This window comes from Triturus cristatus, chromosome 11 (genome assembly GCF_964204655.1).
Source record: "Triturus cristatus chromosome 11, aTriCri1.1, whole genome shotgun sequence".
In the NCBI taxonomy this organism is placed as follows: domain Eukaryota; kingdom Metazoa; phylum Chordata; class Amphibia; order Caudata; family Salamandridae; genus Triturus; species Triturus cristatus.
Window position 1 is genome coordinate 614767563 of NC_140594.1, and position 22116 is coordinate 614789678.

The 22116-nt window shown below is 45.6% G+C and overlaps 1 protein-coding gene across 2 annotated transcripts in view; it reads left to right on the forward strand.

Annotated features, from left to right (window-relative positions):
• Nucleotides 1-22116, forward strand: part of PPP3CC (protein phosphatase 3 catalytic subunit gamma) — a 653177-nt gene that overhangs the window by 80805 nt on the left and 550256 nt on the right. The window contains exon 1 of one of the 2 annotated variants that reach the window (XM_085633980.1): nucleotides 12354-12547. The exons of the other annotated variant lie outside the window; for it this stretch is intronic. Coding sequence (XP_085490106.1) covers nucleotides 12493-12547 — 55 coding nt within the window. The 5' untranslated portion in view covers nucleotides 12354-12492. Of the gene's footprint in view, nucleotides 1-12353; nucleotides 12548-22116 lie in introns of those variants that run through there. 2 annotated transcript variants of the gene reach the window in all.

The window sequence follows — 22116 nt, forward strand, 5'->3', positions numbered from 1 at the left end:
TCTTGTTCCAGTAAGGGTACTTTAATAGCCACATCTTGAAGATTACATATGCGTTGTTCCATTTCCGACATTTTACCTTCGATATTGATCCATCGGTCTTCAGTCGGCTGTAATTTTTCATTGGTGGCATTCATGAACGGTTTTAAAGCATGTACTTCATCCAAGATTGAATCCAAGACCGGATTGGAAGAGGACTTCACTGGAGATGGAGGATCATTTTTGGCTCTTTTCGGTTTGGCGCCGGATGAAGAGGATTTTGAGAAAGAAATGGAATCGTTCGTCATCTTGACGAGATAGACTTGAGGATGAGGATTGTTCTTGAAAGTAGAAATCCTTTGCATAAATTAGTTTCTCAATATTATGGAAAACAACGAGGATAGGAAACTGTTTCACACACATTATGATGTAGATAACAGGTAATACCGAATGATGAAGGTTGTTGACTGGAATAAACTCACAGGCAGAGTATAAACTTCAACGACCACCTAGAAATAGTTCACTTTCTGGAATTGGAGGTCGGACGAATTCAGCTAATGCCAGCCAGTAGAGGTGAAGGCAAAGTGACTATAGTTAACAACACAAACCCTGAGCAATTGTCACAGCACAAAATACCTGTTGCGTCAAGAGAAGAGGGTTTGCCAAGATTCTTAAGTCTATCACAGCATGACAACAGGAGCACTGACTTGTAGAATAGAGTCCTCACATATGGAAGTGATCACGGAGACTCAGAAGTATAAAAACGTAGGTTCAATTGGCACTGAAGACAGGAGGCTCCGGAGCAACATGGTGCCAGGGAACATTCACATGGGCAAACAATATCTATAATGCTGTTGAAGTAAATGCATGGTGAATGCAAAGGATGGACTTGCTGAAATATGCCTTACTTATTTGCAAATGTCATCCATTCTGACAAAAGTAATGCAGGAAACAAAGATAAATATGGTAATTGTGACATAATTACTTATTTGTTATGATAGAAGCATAGCTGTACGAGAGTGCTGTGGATTCTCCTTATAAATCACGGGCACCGCGCGTACAAAATGGTGGCTGCCCGTGACCGGGAAACAAAGTTGCCGCAAATGCAGCTGAAAAAGGAAGAAGCACTCACGGAAAGCACATCACTCGTGAACTGCCAGAAGACTCAATGCTTGTGTCACCTGAAAAATGCCGGGTAGGATGTATGAACGGTCGGGAACCTCTTCAAAGACTCCGCGATACTGCGGAGCTCAGAGAAACGCCGCCATCTTGAGCCGCGCGATAGCCACACCCCTTGTTGAGTCCATGAGTGTGGCTTTGGGTGTGGTTGCTAGAATGAGGAAGTCTTGTTCGAAAGTGTCAGTGGTGGACGTTTTGAAGGAGCAGGGTTGAAACTCTGCTTTTGGTTGAGTGCGATCTGTGCATGATCTGTGAATTGGAAGATTGAAATAGCGGGGTACTTTGTTCGGCCAGTGTGCCAGGGAATAGCTAACATTGAAGCTACTAAGCAAAACGGTTTGGGTTGGTCCAGTGAATAGTTGAATATTTTGATGTTCCCAGTACTCAGGAGGTCAAATAATATTTCTTTCATTTCTTTGTTGGATGAGTCCATGGAGTTTGAAGTCATCAAAAAGGATGTTGGATATTGAATTTGTATTGTGATGACGAGGCCTCTTTTTGGTCTCAGTGAACTGTAGATATGATGGAATGTGGCTTGCTCTGTAATGTAAAGGTAAATGACTAGTTCCTAGGAGTTGTGGAACGCGAGTTCATACAGGGTGCAAAGCCTGGAGATCTTATGGATGCATGCACGGGTTCTCTTGTCTTGGTCATACAGTTGATGGTTTGTCTACTGTAGTGTGTGGAAATGGAGGTGTATTGGGCTCCTCTTTCCATTGTGGTTTGTGTGTCGAGTGCTGGTTAAGCAGTGACTCCTGTGTCATGTACTGCAGAGTCTACCTTGGTGAGCATGAACTGTTGGTTGTTATGTTGGTTGGCTTGAGATTAAAATGAGTTTGTTAGTTTCCTGCCTTTTTCATTCTTTGCTATCTTCTTCCCTTGTTATCATGGGTGAGGAGTTAGCGATATCCACAGTATGATTCCTGATACCTTTCTCCATATCATGACCATCAGTGAAACCTGATTCTGACACTTTGTGCTCATCCCCTATCCTCTCCAACGTCAAACTGCAACACTCAAACTTCATCAGCATAGAAGGGATCTCTAATGGATTAGTTGGTTTATGCTGATTTTTATTAAAACTGTTACATACCAGTATATCCCTGGCCTATATCACACATGGATTACTAGCTGAACATCCAATGTGGTGGTTACAGTCCTCAATCTACATTTGAAGCAACAAACTGCATCTGTGCATACCACAATCATCTTCAGAGTGGCAACCATGCACCCCATCTGTTTCCAGAATCTTACTGGGGTATTTACATACCTTGATCTGTTCTATTTCTTTTTATAGTATCTTTTTTTTTTTTTAATTAAATTTTTTATTAATTTTGCAATAATCACATACAGAGTAACATACGTGTCAGCATTATCATAAACCACTTTTTCCATAGGTAAAGTATAATGCATTGCGTTTACAGTTTTAACACTTCTCTGAGTTCGTTTTTCCTAAGTGCCAAGTCCACCACCGGGGATGTACATGGATTCCCCCGGTACCCATTCCACGCTTTCCATTTCCAATCCCACTTTTCGGGGCATCCTCGAATTATGAACACTTCCTTTTCTGCTATCATGCATCTATCCAACTCCTGTACCCATACCCGTATAGATGGTGCATCTGCAGTCCCCCAGTGGCGTGCTATTTCACGTTTAACTAAGGTAAAGCCCAGCGTTGTCATCTGTTGCTCGATCTCCGTATCCGCCCGTATGTTAAGTAGGCCCATCTGAGGCGTAAAGGCCAGCGTTTTCCCCAGCGCGGTTTGAAGCTTGGTCGTAGCCCCCTCCCATATCGATTTGACAGCAGGGCAGTCCCATACATTTGGTAGAAAGTGGCATCATGTTGGCATCCCCCAAGACAGAGCGCATCCTTCCTAGCCCCTATCTTTGCAAGGACGACCCCCGTCATATAGTACCGGTGTAGGATCCTGAGTTGGATCAGCTGGTATCTGAGGGCGATCGCCGCCCCCCCAAGGAGACATCAGTGCCTCCTTCCAGTCCTTCCATCCTCTATGGGTCCTATGTCGCGTTGCCACTTCTCTCGAAGCGTCTCGAAAGTATCGGGGAGGTTGTTACGTAATTTCTTATATGTCAGGGAAATGGCCTTCGAGTGTAGTGGTCCATCTAATAGCCGGTCCTCTAGAGGCGACGAATCAGGAATGTCTTGAAAGTTAGTAAATGCCATCAAAAGGGCGTGCCAAATCTGCAGGTAGCGAAACAGTTCCACTTGCACCATGTGATAGGTTTCTGTCAGTTCCCCAAAGACAAGAATGGAACCTTTTTTGATAAAATCGCCGACCTTTGAAATTCCAATCAAGTCCCACTTGTCAAACCCCTGTTGCTAAGATAGGGTACCTAGTCTCTGGGTCTGCCACAATGGTGTCGCTTTTGTGAGGGTGTTTGCCAACCCCAATTAGGAATTCGCTCGGCACCAGATGTCAATCGTGTGAGACATGGGACCAATACATTTATGTTTTTTGACTTTAGAGTAAAGCGCACCCAGGTACCTTGCTCGACCCGTTTGGTAGTTATCTAGCACATACGCCGGGTCAGTAGGGGGTCGATAAATCCAGTGATTTACCACCACCAACTGCGAGGCCCAGTAATATAGTTTCAGGTCTGGAAGGGCTATGCCTCCATCGCACCATCCCTTGGTACGTTTTTTCAGTGATTCCCGAGGGGCCCCGCCATCCCATAGTAATGTACGAACCTCGCCCTCCACCGCTGCAAAATAGGTATCCGGACTCGGTTCGGGCAGTTCTGGAGAATGTATGAAAACCGCGGGAGAGCAAGCATCTTAAAGAGGGCGGCCCGGCTCAACAGGGAGAGCGGCAGGGACCTCCAGTGCTCAACATCTGATCTTAGTCGGGTCAGTGGGGGGGCCAGATTATGGCTGTAAAACAGGGCCGGGTTTGCCGTGACGTATACCCACAGATACCGAAAACCATCTCCGACCACCTCCAGCTTGCAGTCTGCTGGAAGGGGAGGGACCTGTCCACGAAGCATATACAGTATAGACTTGTTCCAGTTGATGGCATAACCGGAGTATTTTCCAAAGTTTGTGAAAATATCCAAGACAACCCGGATGGACCTATAGGGGGAGGCAAGATAGAGTAGGATATCATCTGCGTATAGTGATATTCTATCCTCCTGGTCCAGTGTCCATTTCAACCCCTGTACCATTACATGCCGCCAGTGGCTCTAGCATGAGGGAAAATATCCGTGGCGACAGTGGGCAACCCTGTCGGGTACCCCTTCTTAGCCCGAAAATCCGGGACGTGTGATTATTAACCCGTATTTGACCCTGTATATCCTTATAAAGTAACTGTATCCCCTTCAGAAACGTAGGACCAAATCCGAATCGCGCGAGGACCTCAAATAAGTATGGCCATTCTATAGAGTCAAAAGCCATAGAGGCGTCTAATGACCGGATCACAGCATCTTCCTCTAAGTACTCCCTACGTGCCAGTACGTTATGGAGGCGGCGAATATTTAGTGTCTTGTTCCTACCTGGCATAAAGCCGGATTGGTCTGGGTGGACCAGGGAGGAAATCACTGTAACCAACCTTGTAGCCAGTGCTTTTGTCAATATCTTAGCTTCCACACTAATCAAGGAAATTGGTCTATATGACCCACACTGGTCCCCGGGTTTTCCCGGTTTGCGGATTACTACTATGGTAGCTAATCGTTGATCAGGGGGGAGTCGGCCGGTTTCATAGCTCTCGTTGTACATGGCCCGGAGATGTGGGGTTATCTAAGAAACTCACTTTTAGAAACTCAATAGGGGTGCCGTTGGGTCCAATCGCCTTACCTGAGCGGATTTGGGCAATGGCTTTCTGGATTTCCTCTTCAGAGAGGTCTCTATCAAGGGTGTATCTCTCCAGTTTGGAAAGGGTGGGTAGGTCACTATCGGTGAGGAGTTGGCGGGAGTCCTCTGCATTGTAAGTGGTAGAGGGAGAATAGATTTTCTCGAAGTGATTTGCAAACGCTACTGCTATATCTTTGGGATGTGTAATCATCTCTCCGCTAGGCAATACTAGTCTCTGCACCCATCTATCCCCGTGATACCTTTTCTCTAACCACACTAACGTCTTCCACGCCTTATCTACAAACTCGTATAGTCTATGCTGCATATTTAAGTGTTTAGTCATCATATGCTCCCTCGCCTTTAGTTTGTACTCCTCTTGTTTGAGTGTGAGACGATGTAGTGTCGTCTGCGGGTCTGCTGGCATATTCATCTTCCCAGTGCTTAAGCTCAGCCTCCAACTGGAGTAGCACCTGGTGTTTGTTTCGTATATAGCCAGTTTTTAGTGCCAAGGCCCGTCCCTTCAATACCACCTTAAACGCCTCCCAGAGAGTGAGGGCAGAATCAACCGATCCTAAATTTTCTTCAAAGTAATTCTTGGTGTGTGCGCATAGGTCTTCTTTAATATCTGGTATTTTCAGCAACCATGGGTCTATTACAATCGTAGTTCGAGGCTGTCGTTCCCAGTGTGTGTACTCGATCCATTCCGGGGAGTGATCGGAGATCCCCTTTGGCAGAAACCGAGGATGTTTGAAACCACCTATTGTGGCCGCATAGGTCAAGAAGTAGTCAATACGTAATGAACTCCTATGTGCATTAGAGTAGTAGGTAAACTGCGGCGTGGCTATGTGTGTTTCGCGACCTATATCTATGAGGTCCTTTGCCTTTGTAAATTCTGCCATGAGCCCATTTGGTTTAACCTCGGGTCTCTGTGGGTGTCTGTCAATTGCGTCGTCGAGAGTGAGGTTATAGTCCACTCCAAGGATCGGTGTGCCTGTAGGAAGGTCAGTCAGTATCTTCCCCAAGTCCGCCAAGGCTTCTCTACCCAGTGCCGGTGGCAGGTATAGCGAAATTATATTCAGCGCTCTTCCCTCCCATTGAGCCTCCAAAACAGCAAATCTACCTCGAGGACCAGCCCATGTACGGTGTGCAATCAGAGCCAAGTTTTTCTTGATTAGAATACCCGTTCCTCGTGAGCCTGTGGTGTAGTCTGCGTGCACTAAGAGTTTATATCCCCATCGTGTGAGAGCATTACTTTTATTCCCCACTAAGTGTGTCTCTTGTAGTAACACCACGTCTGGAGACTGGCGTTTCAAGTACTGCTGAACTACTCCCCGTTTTATTTTGTCGCCCATCCCATTTACATTCCAGGTAAGGATGGAAAGCGATACATTCTTGTCACTCCCCATCGTCGAAAAGGTGGAAAAGCAGTGTACAACGGATCAACAGCAGTGTATGTAATATGGTTGGCACCGGGTGCCTTGGCACTTCAATACTTTTGCGCTCTCTCTCAGCCCTCTGTGTAGGAAGGAACACAGCATGTACCCCTCCTCGGTCGATCCAGCAAGAGCCCCCCCCCCCCAAACACAGCGGCTGCCCATGTGTAGGTATGTTACCCCCTGAACCCCCCCCCCCCTTGGGGGGGTCAAGCTGGTAGGTAATGCATAACAGCCATTTCATCTGTCCAGAACTACTTTTGATCAAAAGATTGTCACATTGCAAACTAATAAAACCAAAACCCTGTGGATACCCCCCTTGTTTCCTCCCTCCCCTACCCTCTCCCCTACCCTCCCCCCTCCCCGCCCCCCTGCCCCTGGATTTAGAACTACCCACTCCCCAACATGGCAGAGTGCCTCTCACCCCCCTTAGGTTGCGAAAAATTCACGGGGTCAGTCAGTTCCAACCCCCGCATGGTCATATCACAATAGTATAAGTTGCCATCCGTTAATGATAACTATCAAGTCTCTAGTTGGTCCCCCTCCATAGGGCCCCACACTCAACCCATAATACCTGTGTCCACATACAGTGTCTTGTGGCGGGTAATGTTCTCTGGTTACCTTCCCCCTACCTCACTTGTGGGTCCGGCGGGGTTCCCTGCTCCTCATGTCCCTCCAGCTTAAGTCACTTCAGTTCCGTCGTCTGGCTTTCCACCTCTGCAGGGTTGTTTGTAGGCGGTTTCGGGCGGCCGCCAATTGGTCGGTTCGATTTACCATTGCGATCTCGTCTCTGGTTCCCAGCTCTGGCCTTACCCTCCATCCAATCCCATGCTTCCTCCGTGGACTCAAAGAACCAAGTATTCCCGACTGATTCCACTCTCAGTTTTGCAGGAAATAGCATCGCATATTTGATTTCCCGGTCGCGAAGTTCCTGTTTCACTGCCTGAAAACTGCGGCGCTGGGCCTGTACCTTAGCCGTGAAGTCCGGGAAAAAGGCCACTTCACTGTTGCCTACTATCAGTGGGGGACCAGCGCTGGCCGCCTGTAGGATGATGTCTCGATCTCGGTAGTTAAATACCCTAGCGATGATCGGTCTCGGAGGAGCCCCAGGTTTAGGCCGGCCTCCGGGCACTCTGTGTGCTCTCTCAATTGAGAAGTAACTGGACAAGGCCTTAGGTTTAAGTTGCTGAGTGATTAGTCCCTCAACATATAGGTCCGCCGCTGGCCTCTCCTCTCGCTCCGGAACTCCCAAAATGCGTACATTGTTGCGGCGCGCGCGTCCTTCATAATCATCAAGCTGCTGCGCCATCCGTTCCTGTTTCTTTTGCATTTCGGCCATTTGTGCTTGCAGCTCTGATGTGTCCGTCTGTAGAGCGCCAGTCACTATATTAAGTTCTTGAACCTTCTCATCCATCTTCCGAAGGTCTGCCCTTATTAGGGATACTTCCACTGTTGCAGAGTCTAATGAGGCATGTACTCTATTTATCGCCGCCATAACATCATGTAGTGTCTGTTCTGTCCCTTGTTTGGAAGCGGTTTGTGGCAGATCTTTCTCCGTTGGCAGTGGTTCAGTCATGTCGCCTGCTTTAGACCAAACAAACTTAGCCAGTTGTTTCTATGCGTTAGCCTTGGTCCCTCTGCCTCCCGTCGCCATTGGTGCTGAGCTTCCCTACCTGGGCTGAGAGAGAGACCAATTTTACGTAGGGTAGTATCTAACTCGTTGACTCTGAGAACCCCCTGCGGGAACCTGCCGTCTCCTGCCGTGTTACCGAGTGCCAGTCACCTGCAGTCAAGGCCCATCCAGGGGCGTCTAGGTCCCTTTAGGTGATCAGAGGAGGTCTCAGTAGGGACTTGCCTGCTTCGCTTTCCTCACCCGGGGTAGGGTTCAAACCGCGACGGCAGCTTCCACCAGCCCGCCCTGTCCGGTGCACCCCTCCCTGCTCCCGTGGCCTATTGACAAGTGGGGCCCACGGCGATCACCCCGTCTTTGCGGCACTGCCTTTTAATACAATCCCCCCCCTCTGTCAGAGCTTCAGGTTTGGATAGCCAGGTCAGCCTTCAGCCCTCTGTATGAGGTGTTTCCTGGGTCTCCGCGCCAAGCGCAGCCTCCACTCACAGCAGGAGGCAGCTTTATCGACTCCGAGACGGCGCGCGTCCGAGGCGCATGGGCGATCAGCCAATCCCCAATGTCAATTAGGTAGGTCGTGGTAGATCTGTTGGCATCGGGCTCTGGGATGCCTGGGTTAACCTCCCCGGTTCCACTCTCCGACAGACGCTCAAGGTATGGTGCGCAAGACCCAAATCAGCCACGAGGCTCCATCTCCAGCAATCAAGCATGTATCTGCTCCCGGCGCATCTGTCCAGCACACTGGCAGCCTGTACCTCCCGCCGGAGGCCGATCACTCCGATTCACTCTGTTTCAGGCCGAGACCCCTAGTGTGTCGCAGATCGCCCTCCTTGCCTACGGCCCACTATTCATGGCCGTGGGTGTCCTCGCCTCCGTAGGGACGCCCATTGCTCAGTCCCGTCTATCCTCGCATCCACACCTTGAGGAGGCACACAGTTGTTGCAGCGCCTTGTATTCTGGCTCCGATCGGGGGCAGGCCCGGGGTAGGCCCTTACGTGCAGGCCCAAAACCAGGGACATCGTTTGGGAGCGCAGGCCGCCTGGCGCTCACCTTACAGCCGCTGGTGTGCCCAGCGCGGCACGCACGCACGCCGCCGCTGAATCTCCCCCTCCACTTCGAGGCATCTGCAGAGTCCCGCGATTTATCACAGGACCTCGCCAGCGCTGCTGTGAGCACCTCTTCTCGCTGGCGTCTGCCTCCGGTCCCCGGGCTGCCGCCGCTTCGGGTGATTGCTCGGGGGGTGCTGGACAGTGATCCTAAGCTCCCACACAGGTGAGGCTGCCCGCAGGTCTGGTTTAGAACTTAGTTCCACCTAATCACCGCGACTAGGGGAGCTTGGATGGCACAGGATCGGTCAGAAATACATGCTGGGGCTCGGAGCTCCCTTAGTCAGCTGCCATTCTGGCTGGCTGCTAGCCACGCCTCACCCCCCCCCCCCCCCCCCCCCCCCCGATCGGTGCTATTTCTAAATGCCATCTATCCGGAGACTACCCTGTGACACCAAACTTGCAAGAAAGGGATATGCTCCAAGACTTGATGTTATTGGTTCACTCCTCCACGCCAATGAAGCGGTGCCAAGTTTTGAAAAACAGAAGTCAGAAATTATATACCAGGATCTTTTTCAAAATAAAAGGTTATAGTAAAGAGTTAAAACATGATCTCGAACGTTACAGCCTGCCATGTACACATCTGACTCTTCTGAAGAGTTAAAAAAAAAAAAAGAAAAAAAAAAAGATAATGTTCAAAAATTTACCAATAAACTAAAGAGAACTCTGACACTTTACATGAGCAGACAGTCAAACGGACAGTTTTAATTAACTCGGGCCATTTTGCAACTAATGTGGACGTTCCTAATGATGCTAACCAGCGCCCCCTGCAGTTGTTTCCCTTTAAATCCTGCTCAGCAGCTTATCACAACACATGTTCTCTGCAGGCGTAACCATACCTTTTCCCTGTGGCAATAATGCATGACTGTCACAGCCCATCTTTCAGTTCACAAAGGATTTAAATTAATTGAAATTTCTTCTGCTCCTAGCACCATTTATATATCAAAACACAAGAGCAACCCACATGTCCCTGTGAACTGGGTATTAGCTAACACCATTTAGTCACCAAATGTTGACGTGTTCTGCGTGCACTTTCCCAGTAAACAATCTATGAACACTGATCTTCAAATGACTGAAGTGTAAATCTGGTCCCCTTTTGTACCCATGGAATAATTCATGGGAGTAAAGGGGCATCTAATTTGGATCATACTCACTTCAGTGTGAAATCAGTTTGGGGTTCCCAGCACTGATGGGTGCAGTTGTGTAGAGAAAAGTATCACCCAACAGTCCTCTTGGCTCAGTTCCCTGCCAACCTACCCCCTAATCCAGCAATCTGCTACAGTGGTGAAATGCAGTCAGGTCTTACAGAAAGAGAAACACCAGCTCTCTTTGGTTACTTGTTCCCATGCACCAGCAGGAAAAAAGAGAAACCTTGGCAGTAATGCCTTTATTTATCGTCATCTCGTCGGAGATGATTGTCAGCAGGAACAGACCGTTCCAGGGGAAAGGAAGCTTGTCAAAGCAGGTGGGAGTCGCACACAAACACATCCTTATTTCTTGAAGATGACCATGAAGTCAGCAGACCACCTGGCTCCAGAGCTTGAAGCACACTGCTTTTTCTGGAAGAATTAGGAGATCTTTGGCATGAGAGGATAATTCGGAGCAAACAGTCAGCTCCTTTGCTCTGTCAGTGCCCAGCTTCAGGTAGAAAGGATAATTCGGAGCAAACGGTCAGCTAACTTCTCTTTGTCAGTGCCCAGCTTCAGGTGAGGCTTAGCAGTTTGAGTCCTCCTGTGATCCCACAGCCTTTCCTAAAGCCATAGCCTATGACGTAAGGTCTTTGCCAGACGTGTGTTCTCTCTGTGCATTGGAATTGGAGCGGTAATTGGGTTCCGGGAACCTTATGCTCCCCAGCACCTCTCAGCCCTGACTCTGCTGGAATGGAGTTAGGCATTTCCAGCTCAGAGTCCATAGTAAGGTTAGCAACTCCAGCTGTGCCGGCCTTACGAAAGACAGGGGTATAGTGATAGAATTATGCAGAACTCAACCAACTGCCGTACTTGAGAGCATGTGAAAATCTGTGGGAATATTTTCACTTTTTAGGCTAGCAAACATTTCAGAATCTGAAGGGAAAAGCATAGGATTCTTCAGAAACAGCAATGAAATGTATTTTACTATTTCTTAATTTAATGCTAAAAGTAGTGAGGCAAAGTACACCAAATAGAATGTATTTATTCTTTTTTTCACTGTGGCTAAATGTTTCGCTCTACTGCTTTTTGTGCATTCCTTAGGGAGATGTCTGTGTTCAACTCAGATGTCGCTGGTCAAGGTTACATGACGTTAGGTCACCTGGTCCCTCACATGTTTTAGCCGTGAGAACTCCTCTGCTTGCCAGTTTGTTGTTGGGAGGAAAACAAATGCCACTGTATGACTGAGTGAATTTGAGTGGGCTTTTTTCATGCTGAGACTCGCAATGCAAGTGTCAAAGCCTCAGCCATCCTGAAACTCCTTATTAATGCCATTGTATTAAATCGCCACTCGATTCATTGCCAACCATGTTACTAGTCTATGTTGAATGGGGTGGACGAGTCCCCTCCCATCCTGGCCTCAGCCAATCATCCTTACTTTTTGATGCATCGGCACACTTGTGTGGAAATTCAGTCAAAGATTGAAATTATGCGGGAAATTTCCATTGTATACTCGAGATTTCCAAAATATGTTAAATCCGCTGGGAACGACCGATTGTGCAAAATCTCCCAAAATTAAAAAGAAATGCACACTATATGAAAAAAAAGGAAACCTGAGTTTTCTGCTGAAAAATCTACGCCACGTTGCATTTTGTTATAACCAGCTGCCTCGAGAATTTCAGCATCATTAATTTTATTTGTGTTTTGATTATTGAAATTAAATGGTAGACCTAGATTTCCCATTTGTATAGAATTGTTGCTCCATGTTGAGGGTTCCTGTAGAGTCTCGAATCCTATTTTTCATAAGAGCAAACTAATTGTATTTAACTAGGACAAGCATTCTAAACATTATCATTCAGGAATAAAGCAAACACGCTGTTAAAGCACTTTAAATGTGTTGCAGGGCTTCCATTTGTCAATGTGAACCTTGGACGGTACCTGCATGTTACGCACGTGGCTTACAGCGCATATAAAATGAGTCTGTCAGAAGTAGGCCAATGCCGGCCTTAAAATAGCAACGGAGGCCGAGTCCTGTCGATGAACAGAGCTATTTAGGTAAATCCTCGCGTCCCGGTGGGGGTAGGTAGCCCCATCACTAATCTACAAGTCTGTGGAGCGCGCGGAAGGTGCTTGTTTACATTCACCCTTGGATATCCAAGCCCACGGTGTTAGGCTGCTACTCCAGCAGTCCTGCAAAAATGGCTTTCCCCAGTGCTGACACGCAAGGGGCTACACCATGAATTGTAAAATTAAAGCCCGTCACCTGACTCGCCTGTTTTTCACTGCAAAAGGTAAAAGAAAAACCGTTCTCTGTAACATGATTTTCTGTTGCTTTCAGTGATCTCCATGTACAGTAGCACTTGTGATGGTCTGCGCCCTTTTGCAGATTGCACTGAACGTTGCCTCACATTAACACTAGCATTTCCTGTATGTTTCAGATATAGCGAAAAGTTCAGAATCAAACTGTTTACGTTTGAGATGCCGTCCATTTCTGGCTCAACAAGAATTTAACAACTGTCCATGCGGTGAGCATTTGTAATAAATGCATCTGGCACAGGAGAAATATAGCATATTTTTAGTGTCCAGATTTTACTGTGGAATACTTCTTGCCCTCTTTGCTTAAATTTGGTAGATATTGCCCTAACTTTTAACCTCTGCTTTACAACTTAATTTAAAATGTTAAGAGTAAGCTTTCAGTCTACACAAAAACTGATATTAGATCCTGTGTGTTCGTTATGTTTAATTTCAGATTTTATATTATCTAATCCAGCCCAATCACCTGTCAATACCTTGGCTTCTTTTAACACCCTAGATGGTTGATCTCCAATGGTGTCTTCTTTATAGTCGTACTATGGTTTCTTTAACTTTGTCTCTCGTCTGCATTTTTTAATTTACTACTTTGTGTCATCTCCTAGTGAGAGCCTGCAACAGGGGAGGGCTGATATTCGCTGACCTCATTTCTTTGTTTTATTTCCAGCTTCCAGACTGCAGTTCTGATTGTGGAAAAAAAATAGAGAAAAGATGTCTATTTCTTGATGAAAGTAGAGTTTAAATCATTCATATGCCATAAATCTTTCCCCTGGTAATGGGCAGGCTTGCTAATTGCAATCTGGCTGAGCGGAAACTGTGAAAGCACATTTGAGCAGAAATGTCAGAAATATAGTCCATATTGCTTCTTTTTTTCTTCGTGTTAGACTCTGCACTTGCTCTTGTTGCGATTTTAATACAGTTGGCAAGGGTTGGTGTTTTACATTTATAATGTGCCTGGAGAGTGTGGTCATCTATTTCAACTGCTACCGTTCCCTACTAGCTCGGATTCTGTATGTCTAAAATGGGCAAAATTAGAAAAAATTCTGTTTTTGGTCCTTCAAAGGTCCCGTTTAAAACATGGCTATTGAGCGATTTTATATATATATAATATATATATATATATATATATATATATATATATATATCACATTTGAACTTATGCAACCCTTTCCAAATTGCGAATAAGAGGGAGCATAAAAGTGTGGGCGGGGCTCCCATCTCCCATTTATTAGTCAGAAATATATGTATCATTTGTTTGTTGTGATAGCAGTTATGTTTGGAAACCATTGATCGGTTGCTGACCTTAATTAGTGCCCTCCCACAACACTTCCCGCCAGTTGGGAAGCTGTCCCTGGATTCCAAAACGAATCGTACATCGTACTCCTACTGTCTTCTGTTTCCACATAATTTGTAGATTCCGAGGTGGGTTTTCTAAAAAAAAATAAAAAAATTTTGGTACGCTTAAAGAATTTTCAGAGCATAGATTTTTAGTACTAGTACTAATTTGCAAAAAAATCACTTGTGGTTTTCCCTCTCAGTGGAAAATATGCACATGGAAATTATTTGGAATGTGCATTTTTGCACATGTAACTTTTTTTTTTTGTATCTCTAAAGAAACCTCTTCCAATGTGTGAAATATCATGGTGTTATGCCTTTCCCATCTTGGAAAGCATTTGGTCTGCCTTTTTAACTGGAATAGTTTTTCTGAGGTTTCAAGGTTGGGCGCTATCATAACATGTAGAATATCTTCAAATGTAAGAATTTGTCGGGAGTTCGCTGAATTTTACAGGGCTACCACGCCTGCAACAGTCCTAGCCGCTATACATTTAAAAATAGCGGAAAAACCACACTACAGGCACATTTTCCACTGCTATAAATGCACTCTGCTGCGCTTATCCTAATTCTGTGACTCGTATGTGAAATTTGAATCACAGACTGCTTATTTTGCGCACCTATTAGGCTTAGGTGTGCAAAAACCTACGTTAATTGAGCCAGTTTTGTTTGCCGAAGGAGCCTCCCCTCTCCTGCAAGGCGAAGACGTTCTCATTCTACGAGAGTTGCTGCTTGAGCTCCGATTATCCGCCGCGACACTGCCTCCTCCATTTCTATTTTGGTGACCGTCAGCATCACACGTTTTTCTACAATACACGTACACAGAAGGGGCAGGTTGAGTTTCGTTCAGCAATTAGATTCACGTTGGCGTGGTTGTAAAGTACAGCACAGGCATGAATGTTGGATTCTGCTCTGCTGGGTTTAGAAGTGGGACAGCACAGTCCGGAGGCTTGCAAGCAGGTGGAGAACGCACCCCGGGGCGCCATGTCCCTCCTGTCTCGGGATTAATAATGCATCGACAGATTAGCTGTCGAGCGTGTGGAAAGAGGTAGCGGGTTTCCTTGCGTTTTAACACCCAGGAATGCCCCCGTTCTGGTCGGGGTGACGCAGGCAACTAGTGGTTGTTCCCACGGCGCTTTTCATAATTCCTTTATCTTCCAGCGGGCCTGCAAATGACCCGCCCGGCACTCGGCCTAGAATTCAGCGTGATGAAAGCCCGGTGGAGCACGCGGCCGCTCGGTGCCAGCGCGCGGCCCTTGTCGAACGCGGTGTATTTTTAACTCCTGAAAGCGCCTTCATTGTGAAGCTGCCGCATGCCTTTTCTCCAGGAACTCCTTGAAGGGCGTCCTGGCATCTGCGGGAGCTGTGCAATGCAGGCTGTAATTAGGGCCTGTCAGAGACTTGGGCTCCTGCCACGGCTGTTATTGCTTCTGTTCTCAAGACCGTGTTTTTGGAGAGAAACCGAAAGAACAAGACAACAGAACGCTTCATTTCTTATATTTGCATATACGTGCGCAATAGAAACCCTTTCCACAGGTGGTTCTCATCCTATAACTGAGAGTGCTGCGGCAACAAATATAATGGATGCACCTCTCGTCTCATTACAGTCGAAATAAAACACAGCATATTTTACCTATTTTATTTTGGAATATGTTGAAATGTTTCGCAGGCTATTAACGCCAGGCAGTCCAGCTTTTTCTATGTTACCAGTTTTTAACGAGGTCCCCTAAGCTGTTTGATAGCAATTTAAATATTTATGATTGAAAGTTTTTATGTTGAGCTCATGGTACTTTATTTTTAAGATACCATATTTTTTCGTCGTCTTCCAGTCTTTTTTGCCACCCATGGACCAAGGAACTTCTTGTGGTTTTGGTGTGCTCACAGTGCCCCTCCTAATTTCCAGTTTTCTCAGCTGTCTTTTGCAAGCTAATCCTTTTATTGTTTAGGTAGAGTGTTCGTATTGCACGAGCACCAGACCACTTTGGTTAGTTCAGGCCTCCGGAACATCATATTTAGGGCTGGGTGTTAACTTGACAATACCTACAGATGATAGTATACTTCGAGTGGGATTTAGGACCTCGCTCCATTCATTTATTGACTTTCTTCAATCAGCCTCTTTCAGTCATTGGCTTGACGCTTAGTCACTCACACCTTCTCTTAGCCCAGTGGAGTATTCATCTCTGTCCATTCCTGCTGGCTCCTTCCCTCCCTTGTATCTCGCTCTGTTGTGCTACCATTGCTTGAGTTAGCACCTTCAACCCAGACCTTTTTGCTTTGCCCTTGTTTTACAGTTGGACAAGGGCATGCTGTGGTATAATTGAATGTACTACCTGGCAAGGTGCTGAGGTAAAATGATTGAAAGGAATACCTTAACATGCTCAAACGTGTTTAAATAGTCAGGCAGCACTTGTAGTAAGTGGATGCTGATTGACTTATTCCAGGCGTTTTCTTTGTTCCAAGAAGTTTTAACTTTGACACATTTTGTTTTGCATTATACACGGTCTGCCCGTCAAAAAGACCATGGGAAGAGAGAGAAGTTGGAAGATTACCTTGAGATCGTGATTGGGGCTTGACACTGAGAGGGGACCCTTGAAAAAGAGGGATCTGGATCTAACCGAGGGACTACAGAAACGGCCTTCTAGCTCAATAGCCGTTAGTTATTAAAGAATAACCTCCACCAAATCAAATGTAAGAATGCTGTATGCAAAGTTTCACATATCGGGCATATGTTGAGTGACAGCATAATAATACACCGTTACAGAGTACAACCGTCGTTATGACAATTAGAGAGGTAGAGAAAAAGACCATACTAATAATGTATACAAATGTAATAGAAATGCGTATATATGTAATGAGAAATAAAAGTTCCCAATCAACCTAGAGTACAGGTTAGCGTAGTTGAAAATAAGTAAGCATAAGAAAACCAATTGGCATACATTATATTGATCTTGAGCAGTAATGAGAATAGAGCTAATATTATGAGTTAAGGCGTAATTTAAGTGCTGGCTGCCAACTCCTGAAGAGTTCAGCACATTTCAGTCCTTCCATAACTAGTCAACCTTTCATACTTGTGCACCTGAGTAGAGCTGAGTCTGCATGGCACTCTGCTTTTTCTTTCACCTGTAATATGAAATTTCTTTCCTTAAATCATGTTGTCTTAAGACCCCTGCCTTGCTGAGGATGGCTGGATTCAAAGGAGAATGTGGGTCAGTCAGTAAAACATACTTTATTTCGCATTATTTCAACGCATAAAAAGTACACACATTAAACAAGTTAAAAAGCCATTACCTCAATAAAATCTGTATAATACTTACACCATAGAAAATAAGTCCATAAATTAATAACTTCATCAGTGTCAGATAAAATAATCCATTAAAAATGCAATTATAAAGGTAAACGTCTTCTGCAAGCCACTGCCTGCAAAGGGAAGCAAGAGAGTAATACGCATAGGGATCTGGGAGCTGTTGTATAAAGTGCAGTGCAGGCTTATATTGAGTGAAATTATATTTCCGTAACATGGGGACTAGCAGAGCTTTCCTTTGGGGACCATAGTTTGTGCAAAAAAAAGAGAATATGGAGCGTTGTTTGATGTGCTCTCCTATTACATTAGCATGGAGGTAAAGTGTTAGCTGGGAAACCGAGCATTAACGGAATATAGTTCATCCTAAATCTGAGCAAAATATATCTATGCTGTGGGTTCCGTACAAATGAGAGATATGAATGTAATATAACTTTGGCCGTGGGAAGAAGGCTATGTGCAATTATAGTAGTTTTATGTTTGTTTCTTTCCCACCTATCATTTGCAGCTTTTTCCAAGAACATCTTTTTTAGTTTTGCCTTTGGAAATGAGGTGTACGGCTGTGGGAACTCGTATAGATATTGGAGACCTAAGTCAGACATAGTATTCTTAACATAGTTTAACCACTGGAGCCTTTCGGTGTAATCCAGTTTTAAACAATCCCTGAGGATCGCCTGGTTACGTTGTAAGCATTGACTTGACCAAATAGAAAGCCATAGCTGGGTAGAGGCCAGTCTACTTACATCCTCGAGATAAGTTAAACCCAGTTCTGCGTGCGATAAATAACTTGCATAAGTGCGGGGAAGCGAATGCAATTTCTTACAAAATACATCCTCCGCATGTTGGAGCGGAGCTGGACCTACCGTATCCCAAATCGCTGCCCCATAGGTAGCACTTGCCAGCATTTTTTGTGAATGAATGTGTTATTTCTGGCAGAGGCTTGGAACCCAGTTTTTTTTAGAAAGATCAGCCAAAACCCGTTTTCCAATAGAGCCTTTCTACTTAGACAAATCTTTTTCTAAGATAGCTTACTATCAAATGTTACTCCCAGATAGGCAAATGAATCAATCACCTCCAGCTTCTGGTCCTCTATATGAAAATAAAAAGATTTCTTAGTACGAGCTCCAGCAATTAAAACAAAATATTTCAAAACATTTATACTCTGGTCTAGGCTAGCCATATAACTCAAATAATCCTGTATGAGTTTCAGTAGCGCTATCGGGGTTTCGGCCAGTAACACTGCATCATCCGCAAATAGAAGTATGGGTAAAAGGGATGATTCTACAAAAAGAATATTCTTTGTGGAGTGGCCCAGAATTGCCTCTAACCTGTAAGTGTACAGAGAAAACAGGAGTGGGGCCAGTACACAACCCTGTCTTACCCCCCTCCCGATGTTGAATGCCCTTGTTTGTTCTCCGCTCCCACCATACCGGACAGATGCTGTCACTCCCATGTACAGCTGTCATATAACGGCAATAATAGGGCGATACACACCCATTTCTTCCATTATTACTCATAATTTACTATGCAATACATAATCAAAGGTGGATGATAAATCCATAAAGGCCAATATAGTCGGCCATCCTTAGCTATGGTGTATTTAGAAATAATCATGGTCAGATTTAGACTCCTCAATCGTGCCTTTCCTTTTCTAAAACCATACTGCTGCAAAGCTTATATATTCTCTTGAGCCCAGTCCTCTATCCTGTTTAGAAGCACCCTCCCCATTAATTTTGCAGTGCTATAGCTTAAAGAGAGAGTTCTATCATTTTTTGGTTCTGCCCTGTCCCCCTTCTTACAAATGGGGACAATAACCGACTGCTTCCAAGAACTGGGGGGACCACTCTCCGATGCAACATTAAAAACACTGGTCAGTAACTGTGCACAGAGTGCTTTGGTTTCCAGAAAGATGTCAGCCGGGACGCCATCGGGACCAGGTGCCTCTTAATAGGGTTGTCTGGGCCAAATCGAATTCGATTTCTTTTACCTGGAAAATTATATCTGATGCTCGTTGAGCTTCTGTACAGATACCAGAGTTCCTATTTATAACATCGCTTTTAAATATATTCTGGAAGTGGGATAATCAGCCTTCTTGATCATTGTGTGAATCTAGGGTCGGAACCCCCTCTTGCATTAAATGGGGGGCCTCCAACACTCTCCAGAACTCATACGAATTCTTTCTGAGGATGGCCATCCTCCGATTTTCCCACACCTTGGCGTTTAGTTCTTTTACTTTTCTCTTTCTGGCTCTCATAACTTGCTCGCAGGGAACGTACACAGCCCACGTCCCTTCGGGAGAATGTGGGTCTTCTAACTCAAGAAAAATAAACATCTGCAGATGAAATTATCCACAAAAGCACAAACCCTTAAAATATACAGATTGTGAGAAAAAGAAAGTGATAGTCATTTTAGTTTCCTCACCACATATCTATTTTACAGGTGCATGGTACCGACCAATTGAAAAATGTGACCGACTAGGAAACCGTTTCAGAGCCCTATGTTTGGTTTGCTCTAACATAATGTGTGTAGGTTGTTGATGTCGGGAAAGATTACAAAGATGCTTAAGTGAAATAATTCACAACACCGTTTTTGCTTGCTATAACTGATCTGAATCTTAAGCTATTGCCTAATCTTATTGTTAAAATCGATCCCACCTGGTTTTCTGAAGTGCTGCACAAAAATTATTTCTTAAATAAAATTTCTTAAATCTCAGTTTGGTTAATGATTTTGACAAAGAATGGCACTTTGACATTGTTTTCATTAACTTTCCAGATTGATTTATTGATTGTGCATTCACCCCCAATTGAAACGTCACTTAATAAAAAGAGTAGTTTGGAGGGTGTGACTTATGGCTGCATGGAGACAACCGCATCCTAGCCGAGCTCCGGCGCCATGGCTAGTGGAGGCAGTGATCCTGATACCACCCTGGCCACTAACTTGTTCAGACAAGTGCCGGAGTACTTGGGGATATCTATGACCTGCGGTGCCCCTGTGACGGAGGGTATGGACTGGGAGCAGGGGAGCAGCGGCAAGATGGCAACTGTCGCATCAGCCCCAGGCTGCCCAGATCGGTAAGCGGTGAATGCGTGGCAGCTGATACCCGGGAGGATGGGTGCGGAATGGAGGGTTCAAGAGACCCGATACGCTACACGGCTAGCTGGACTCCTCCCTGAGGGGACTGCTATCTGGTCCTGGCGAGCAGTGGAAGAATGACGCGGGTCTGGAGATACAGGCCTTGCAGTCTCGCCACAGCACTGCGGGAGGAGGAGCTAGGTGACCCCCAGTGACATCCGAAGGCAAGCATTACTGGGGAGCTCCTCTGCGACAAGGGGGCTGGGGGGGGGGCTGCTCCCTCCCACCTCCCCTCAAAGAGACTGACTAGTACCTCTCGCCGACCATATTACAACAGAGGGGATACGCAGGCCCCACAGAGAGACAGTTTTATCGGGCGCTGCCATTGTGGGAAGCCTTGAATATCCAGAGTGGGTGAATAAGCAGATGTGAGGAGAGACTGGTAGGGTTGCAAGTGCCCAGGGCTGGTTGCTGGAACGGCGGAAGGGGGAGGTTTTTTCACTACTTGGTGACACTGCTAAGCCCATCGGTTGCGGCCCCGTATAGTTGAAGATGGTCCCTCATCCTTAAACTCTGACTTCAGAATGTGCTTCCCCCTTGAAAAGTTGAAATCATCTGTTTCTTTTGTGCAGGATATGAGACTCTTAACCACCTCTCCTATCTGTAGCTCTAGTCCCCATGTCTGGCAGAGTCCCAGGTCCATTTTCTTATGACCTCTTTTATCAAAACCTACTTTGCCTCCCACATGAATTCATTTTTCGTCACAACATACACCATTCTTGCTTCCACTCCCATGCTTAACTGCCCATACAGTCCCCCATTTCCTACAGGTTTATGGAACCATTACTATGGCGAATTCTAGCAGCTCTAGGAAAATGAACCCAGGATTTTGGTTGGGTTGGTCTTGGTGATAAGCATACTCAAAGTGGATCAAAGAGATGCTCTTGTTCCTTACTCATCTAGTTGAGAAAGCGAATGAGCTGTCCATCCCCACATTCCTTGGTGAGATATTTACCTTAAAGTCAGGTTCTGCAACTTCAGAGCGACGTGGTGTGTGGTGTAGTAAGGTATAAAATAGTGAATTGCTAGGTAGTGAAGTGAGGAAAAGGCTGTAAAAACAGTTGAGAGGAAAAATGGGAGTCTGGGTATTCTCTTCAGAAGGGTCTAAACAAGTGATAACAGTACGACCGGTTACTATGTGAAGAGATTGGTCTTTAGTCTCTTTTGAAAGTGGAGCATGGATGGCACCTGCTGCAACCCAGCCTAGAGGGGGCCGCACGCATGAGGAATGTTATAGGAGAAGACCTGGAGTATTGTCTTCCTATTACGACACTTTCTGGTTTCCAGCCTGCTGAAGCTTCTATTGCCTGTGTTGAGCAGATCGGTAGATCCTTTCTTGGCTGGCATATATGGATTAGTACTGGAGTTGATCATCAACAAGCTTTATTCAGGTTTTGTACAAACGATAACAGCAACACAGTATAGATTCAACATACAATCCACAGTAAAATACATTAAAAATACAATTTATACGTTAAAACCATGCCAAACCTCATAAAACCTCCGTTAAAATCCAGCCACAGAATTTCATAGATCCCTGCTGTTTATCAGTCTCATAGGAGCTTTTAAAAAAGAGGCTACAATTAGTACTTGAGTTGCTCTCCTCGTAGAGGACATAGCCTGAACGCGATTCAAACTGGCAGAAGGAACCTGTGGAGTTTCTGCGGGAGTGGTTGTGTCATGTTTCGGAAGATCTTTGATCAGGTAGACCACAGTAACCAGATGTTTTTCAGGGTTTTTACATGCGCAGGTAAGGTCTGAAGCTTAATTCTTGAAGGGGAATGGACC